Source organism: Brienomyrus brachyistius, chromosome 23 (assembly GCF_023856365.1).
Source record: "Brienomyrus brachyistius isolate T26 chromosome 23, BBRACH_0.4, whole genome shotgun sequence".
In the NCBI taxonomy this organism is placed as follows: Eukaryota; Metazoa; Chordata; class Actinopteri; order Osteoglossiformes; family Mormyridae; genus Brienomyrus; species Brienomyrus brachyistius.
The window spans coordinates 14,759,042-14,766,518 of record NC_064555.1 but is presented as its reverse complement, the minus strand read 5'-3'; the positions used below and the strand labels follow the sequence as shown (position 1 = coordinate 14,766,518).

At 45.1% G+C, this 7,477-nt stretch overlaps 1 protein-coding gene across 2 annotated transcripts; it reads right to left on the bottom strand.

The window, feature by feature from the left end:
• Positions 1–44: 44 nt before the first annotated feature.
• On the bottom strand, positions 45–6,031 carry myclb (MYCL proto-oncogene, bHLH transcription factor b). Of its 2 annotated transcripts, XM_048993179.1 has the most exons (3): positions 5,549–6,028; positions 4,363–5,013; positions 45–2,649 (listed from the first exon to the last, which is right to left on the bottom strand). In XM_048993179.1, exons 2-3 carry the CDS (start codon positions 4,955–4,957, stop codon positions 2,033–2,035), a joined length of 1,212 nt encoding a protein of 403 aa, XP_048849136.1. In that variant the 5' UTR covers positions 4,958–5,013; positions 5,549–6,028; the 3' UTR covers positions 45–2,032. The 2 variants fall into 2 exon arrangements, with proteins under 2 accessions (XP_048849136.1, XP_048849137.1); XM_048993180.1 differs by having other exon boundaries at positions 4,363–6,031.
• Positions 6,032–7,477: the final 1,446 nt, after the last annotated feature.

Genomic DNA, 7,477 nt, shown 5'->3' with positions numbered 1-7,477 from the left:
CCACACTAAAGTCAGTCATCATGTGCAACAAGAAGAAGCCAGCATCATTTTCTCTAATCATTTATTTTTCTCAGTTTTTTTCCATGTATGTTTTTATGAGGTACTGGACAGAAAGTGCTGACATATGGCTGCAGCCATTCTACACTCACATAAGCAACCCAACTGCAGGTATGAACAAGCAAACTCCACAGACATGTATGAATTCATCTGCGGACAACAGCCATTCCTTAAACTTTGCAGTCTTAGACAATAAGGTGACATGTGCTGGACTCGACCAAAATACACTGCGACTACATCTCCGAGATACAGAGAACTGGCAGGTAGATGTAGCAGAAAAGACACACCTGTGGATAAAGGCTATCGCTAAAAGGGAATTTTATATTATATTATATGCTTTCCACCTGCAGGCATACCTTTGAGATGCAGCTGAAACAACTTTTTCTAGATTTCCAGGAGAGCGACTAAAAAGCTTTCCTCCAGTTTTGTTCATTTTTCTCCTTGGCCAATAGGAAAAGTCTTCGTGCAGTTTTCTAAAGCTACCGACAATTAGCGTCATTAGCATGACTGTACAGCTGCCACTGTAATAATACACAGCGGCCTATATTATCGGGGGCAATTAAACCACAAGTTAATTGAGGGGGAACGGTACAGAGTCAGGGCATGTCTCTGCTTGAGGAAACTATCACAAAACAACCGGCTCTGTGGGTCTGGACTAGTTTTCGCCCAGACTCAGCTCTATAATCGCTTTACTAGTACTTATCTGAATAGCAAGTCATTTGATCTGCAGTTTCAGTTGTCTTTGAGGCGCTAATGCAAAAGGCCATCGAGATCCACAGTCCAGCACTTGACACCAGAAAATCATACATTTAAATGAGTATAGGACCACTCTCCACAAGCACATTGTAGGAAAATATAGTATAAAATTGTTCTGCATTATTCAGAGACTCTATACAAATCAATAAACCAAAAAGTGAAATTAAAAAGTACAGGCAGTGGAAAGTGTCACAAAGTGTCTAGTGTGATTGAAGTAAATAGTGTTATTTTGTTTATTTTTTTAATTATTTCTTAACAAAAATAGAAGCTTTGACATATTTCCTGGTAAATATTTTTTGACAGATCAACAGTTGAGACCATCTGAGGGCTAACGGGACAATGAAAATTGTCCTTCAAAAGTCCTGGTAAATGGCAAGCATACATATTTACAGAAGAATCCATACAGAACAAGCATTCATTTTATATACAGAGAACTTTATATATATATATATATATATACACACACGACTCTAAAGGATACCTTAAGGATGTTGCTAAAGATACACGATTGTTTGAATAGGGAGAAAAGCTGTGCATGGTGTAGGAGACAGGTTTTGTGATGGTCCACTGCTCTCAGAGACCATCGCGAATTGAAACTTCGATTATAAACTATTTCACAAACACCAATAAACCTCTCCTACAAGTTAACAAAGGTGGATTTTGTTGGGTTTTTTTTGGTTAGATAAACACATTTTGAGTAGTAGTGTGTTTGATTTTCAGGTGGAAAAAAATAAAGTTCTGTCCAAAAGAGTTTAAAGACTATATTTGCTTAGCGTTTTCACGTCACTAAAATTCAAATACTCCTTAAATTGGCGACAGAGCCTTTTCTGTTCAGGAAACCCACATGGTTTCTTCCTGGCAAGATCTATGCACCGACCATGGAGCAGGAAAAAGGGATTATAATTATTTAATAACTTTGGATGGTTATGCAGACCACACATCGCTCACATTATTGAATGAAATCTGAATCGTCGATCATGTCATATCGAGCAACCAATTCCTTCTCCCTTAAGACAACCATTGATCTAAAGCAAACTTGTGCAAAGACAAAAGAAAACTAGAAAAAACTAAAGAAATCAAACCCTCCCCGCACCAAAAATGGAAAAAAAAATCCCACTCTCTGTTTCATCAGTGTCATGTGAAAAAGCATAATTTCGACATTTTTGTTTATTTTTTACATCCCCATGAGTCACCCGGTCCGGAGCGGCCATCCGTCGCCTCACAGCCGCTTCAAGTCCGCCAGCTTCCTGAGGAGCTGCTGCTGCCGTGATCGGAGCTGCTTCTTCTCCTGCGCCTGGTGTCGCTCGCTGGCATGCAGCAGGCGCAGGTACTCGCGGGCCTTGGTCAGGATCACCACCTTTGGGGTCTTGGGACAGTCCACCAGACTGGGAATTTGGTCCCTAAGGGCCAGAAAGCGGGATCGCAGGTCATTGCGACGTTTGCGCTCCAGGTAATTGTGGGTCCTCCGGCGGTCCGAGTCCTCGCAGTCGGAGCTTTGGGGGCTGCTGGGCTGCGACTTGATGCACTGGTGCGGTGGAGAGGCTGCGGCGGCGGCAGCGGACTTTCCCCCGGGGCTCTTCTCTGGAGACGGCGGCCGGTGGTGCTGAGGCGGGGCTTCCTGTCGAACCCGCTTCCGGGGCGGCTCGGGGTCCACCGGGCTGTCGGGCGACGGCGCGGCATAGTTATGCTGCTGCTGGTGGATTGATATGTGGAAGCGCTTCATGCAGGGGTCATGGGGGTCGGCGCGCACGGTGATGGTCACGGGCTTACGCCCCCCCACCAGCTGCCCTTTATTCTGCTTGCTCTCCACTGTCACCACGTCGATCTCCTCCTCATCTGCAAAGACCATCACTTAGCATCAGTTACAGTTAGACAGCACATAGGGTACTGGCACAAGTAGGGGTCTGTTAAACCACCACCATCATCGTCGTCGTCATTGTGATGATGATGCCAGCAACATTTCCTCCTCCTCCTCATGCTTTACTAAACCAGTCAGCTGCGAGTTCATATTGATGTATACTACAGCCGAAACCCTTCATGTCGGGGTGCTGTGAATGAGGGCGGCTCTTTGGGGGAGGAGCAGAGGTCAGAGGTCAAATATCAGATTGGTAGGCCTCATCCAGCTATGAAAAATTCTACTTCGTAGGACTTGATCTAAAGCAGTGTTTCCCCAATCTGATCCTCGGGGACCCAGTGCAGGAGCTAGGAGGGAGCAAAAACATGGACTGTCTGGCAGGGAGCAAAAACATGGACCGTCTGTGGGTTCCAAAGGACCAGGTTGGGAAACACGGCTCTACAGGACCATTTCCTCTGGACCACTAAGTATTTCATTCACAACATTAAATGGGCTGTTTACCCAAGACTGAAGACGGAGGACACTTCAGCAAATGATGCAATCAAGTGCTGTTCATTTCCGTTAAAAAGAGGGGACCTGAAACCCTCAACGTTGCCGAGATCGTTTCTTTACCAGCAAAAACGTCACGTCCACTTTTTAAACAAGAGCAGACCACTAAAACCATAAAAGTAGATTTTAAGAAATAGCTTTACGTCTGTTCCCAAGGAAACTTCTCTTTAAGGTGCTGATTGGGTAAATCTAAATTTGAAATTAGGGACAAAATCAGGTCGGGGGTTGGTGTGGCTGCTGCTTTGTTAGGGTTGAATAGCTCTTTCAACAACATAACACTTTCACAGCCTATAGAAAAGGAGGTGCTTGCTCCGCCTTGCAGAGGCTTCCCTGCTTTTTTTTTTGGGGGGGGGGGGGGGGGTGCTTTCTCACAACTCCTGTGACGCATGTTTTGTTGTTGCCTGCCTACGCTTGCATTGTGCTCACCTCCAGAAATCATTCACTTGGGGTATTTCAGGTTTATATCAGCTATAAACATTTTAGCATGTGGCACAAAACTGGGTGCTTGTGCTGCATTGGACCCCAAACTGATCAGAAGCACAGCTGCGTGTATTAAAAGGCCCAGTTACTTCTGTTGACACTGTGTGGGTCAAGTCCCACTTACGGCAATCCTTCAGTCCCTGGCTGAATTGGCTATTAAGGAAGGGGGTGTGTTAGGATGGGGGGGTTCATCAACAAGAAATAGACAAGAAGGGACCCCCAACTCCCTGTCTGGCTATTAGTGAGATTACACAACATTTTTTTTTTTATTAAAAAATCCGTTCCTTAACCACCAAAATTTATATGAAATACAAATTTCTCCATTGGTGACTAGGCACAACATTGTTATTTTGTTTTTACTAAGTCCATCAGGAAATTAAACTCTCTAGCAGTATCGAAACGTTCATTCCAAGGCAACCCCTAGCCAATGTTAATTGAAGGCCATCTTTGTCACATTAACACCTTATGCTTAGGATTCGTCATTCCAAGAATAGCCAAACACAGGCGCCATGAGATTAATTTCCCCCTTCTGCCAAATATACCCTGTAACTCGAGTTACTCTACCGAGACTGCCCTGAGCCCTTCCAACCGCAGACGAATGAGTGAAGCTCGGCAGCAGTCTTGTTAACAAAGATCAATGTACGGCAGAGATGGGAGTCCCTTACCGGAGGAGTCGGTGCGTGACTCGGTGCCGGACGACGCCTGCTTTTTGCAGTTGCCGATCGGGAAGGTAAGCACCGCCGCGGGGTCCACGCAGTCAGTCGCCAGCCCGTGGGGAGCGGCCGGCGCATCGTGGGACGCACACTGCGCCTTTCCCGTGTGGTTTGCGCCGGTCTGCGCGGTCAGGGGCAGCTTGGTCTGCACGGAGCCGGCCAGTCGCTCGCTGACAACTTTCTCCAGCTGCCTGCTGGCGGAGAAACCGCTCCACATGCAATCCTGGATGATGATGGAGCTGAGGTTGCCGAATATTTCCTCGGTATCGATTTTGTACTCGCCCTCCTGCTCCTCGTCCTGTCCCAGGAACTGAGTGACCCACTCCAGCCTGTCGCCCGGCGAGGGAGCCGGCATCTCCGGAGTCCTGGAGGGAGACACGGGCGGGGTTGGCACCAGCTCGAATTTTTTCCAGATGTCCTCGCTGGGTGCCGTAGATTTGTAAAAGTCTTCGTCCAAGTGATGGTCGTCGTAGAAATAGTGCTGATACCGATCGTGCTCCATATCCCAGCTCTCATGCCGCGATGCGCTTGAATTGATCCCGGGCATCTCCAACCTCTTGCCCCCTCCCCTCCTACCCCGCAAACCCCTCACTTTATCACAATCTGCGGGGGGACAAAAAGGTGACAGGTGGCATTAGACCAAATCGCATAGCTGCCCAGTGCGAAAACATTTCACACCATTACCTCCTATGCTGACCTAACCAGTTACGAGAATTAGTTACAGGGAGTTGTACATACGTAATCGCAAAATGAAATACAAGCAGAGCAGAGACGCACCAAGCACCCAGAGCGCGTAATCAATTTAATGAACCAGACAGCGACAATGGCTATGTATAATTAATTGCCGTTAGCTAGCCATATCTTAATTAAAGCGCTGGTTTGAAGAAAACCCAGTGCGAATGTATCCAGGCGTCCTTCGCGCAGTCAGAACACACTTGTCGTGATCCACTTGTAAACTTTAGTTTCGCAATTGGCTATGGGCTACATTACACAAGGCTGCATTGTAATAGGGAATCCGCCGCCTCCTTTGAATTGTGCTGCTCTTTACTCCTAAATGGTGGATCCTGTAGGCAAAAATGGTACTTTGCACCGTATTCTGAAATGCTTAACTACAAACCGGGGGAGGAAACACACTCACCGGTTCGCTTGCCACAAAATCAAACGTTTTAAGAAGCATCGAGAATGATTAAGGTAAAACAGCCCCCCTCCAAAAAAGACACACCAGCGTATGATCTTCAGCCTTGTCAAGCGGCAACCGAAAGATACACGATCTTGCTCTTTTTCCTTTCTCCTCTGTGCGAGGTGGGCGTCAAAACACAGACGGATTAATATCCAAGAGAGTCAAACGTGGGGGGGGGAAGAAAAGTTTGAGTTTAAAATGCCTGGATTTTCGGTTTTCACAATGGAAAAAATTAAAGCAAACTTTTACATATTTCTGTTTTTATTCCAAAGGATAGTTTTTCTCTCTCTCCACTGCGTTGTTGACTTGCGGCTGAGATTAAACCGGTCTTTGACTCTAAATGACAATTCTGAACCGGTCCGCACCGACAGCAAAGCGAACTGCGCCCCACGCCACAGCCTTATTAAACTGTGAATAGTTTAAAGGACTGCAGCTCTATTTGATCGGCGAGAAAAGGGAGCCGGACTCGCTATTTGCATAAATGCGCGGCCACGCCCTCGCTTAAAGCTACAGCGCCGCTCAGTAATCGCTCCTTATTGCCGTGCGGCATCTGTTCATTTCGTGCTGAATTACGCTTCACCTGAGCCGATACACCCTTCTCTAGTGACGTTAATAAGCGACTGTTTGTGGACAACCACAACACGTATAACCGCCCGTTTTGGTCGCCTGCAGTATTTTACTATAAGTTGTATATCAACCGCGTTATAGGTAAATTAAAAACCACCAGCGGGGAAAACTGATTTTTCAGTTCGTTGCTCCTATCGCGACCTCGGTATGGTCTCTGTTACTGCGACGTGTCTGGGTGTTAATGGGAGCGGACGCGATGATTTTATTTTCCCAGTAAATCAATCATCCATATGGTCAATGGTTTAGATTGATTTGTATTTAAGTATGTTCCCACTAAAGTAATACTCGAATACAGACAATTAGTATTTTTTTAAATCTACTTGAAAAAATAAACGAAATACAATACATCCACGATGTCCCCCTTCTTTCTGCTACTTATAGGCTGCACATTTACTGGATACTGGATGCACATGAATGGAGGCTTTTAATTGCCCCACTTAATGCACATAAATTATGTGAAGTTTGATTCTGTAAGAGATAGTGATAAGTATTCAGCATTATCATAACGTCAATCAGCTAACTCTGGTAAACATTTTTTTTCCTGCCCTGTGCCGACTTTTGTTTTGAACCCTATTTGAATAAAGAAGGTTAATATTTCCAGGATACAAGAATGTGTGATTCCTCCTCGAAGAGTGATACGGGTTATGTCAGAGCAAATAAAGTATCGTGGTAATTATCTGGCCTGGATTGCTTGTGCACTTCTGACAGTAGTAGAAATGGCATTCAGTTTCATTAGGATTAATGAACTATTCAGTTATTTAATTGCTTGAGTGCTCAGTTTCTCATTTACATCTGAAAATGTATTAGCATTCTTAGCAGGACAAGCATACAACATTTTAAAGGCATTCTCTAAAAAATTTAGAATTACTAAGATAAGTGAATTGAATTCATTTCAAAACTTGAACATCCCTAATTAAATATTGCTGTCATTCCACAAGATCAGGGTTATAAGCCACTGACATTTGTCTTCCAATAAACATCACTTTTTTTGTTGTAAGTGGAGCTAGTGAACAGTGCTACAAATGTTTTAATCGGGATATTATATGTAATGTAACTCATAAAGAAATATGCAGTAAAAAGCCACTTAAATGTCATTCTCTGTCCTCCCCAGGAATCTCGCCCTTTCAGGGAATGATGGTTTGCTGCCGGTCCATCTTGATACATGCATTTGTGTGTGACCGTGCAGAGAGGTGACTGGAATTCGTGAATCACGGGGCAAGGTCCAACCTCGCATGTCAATGCATTCTCGTCGGCCGTACT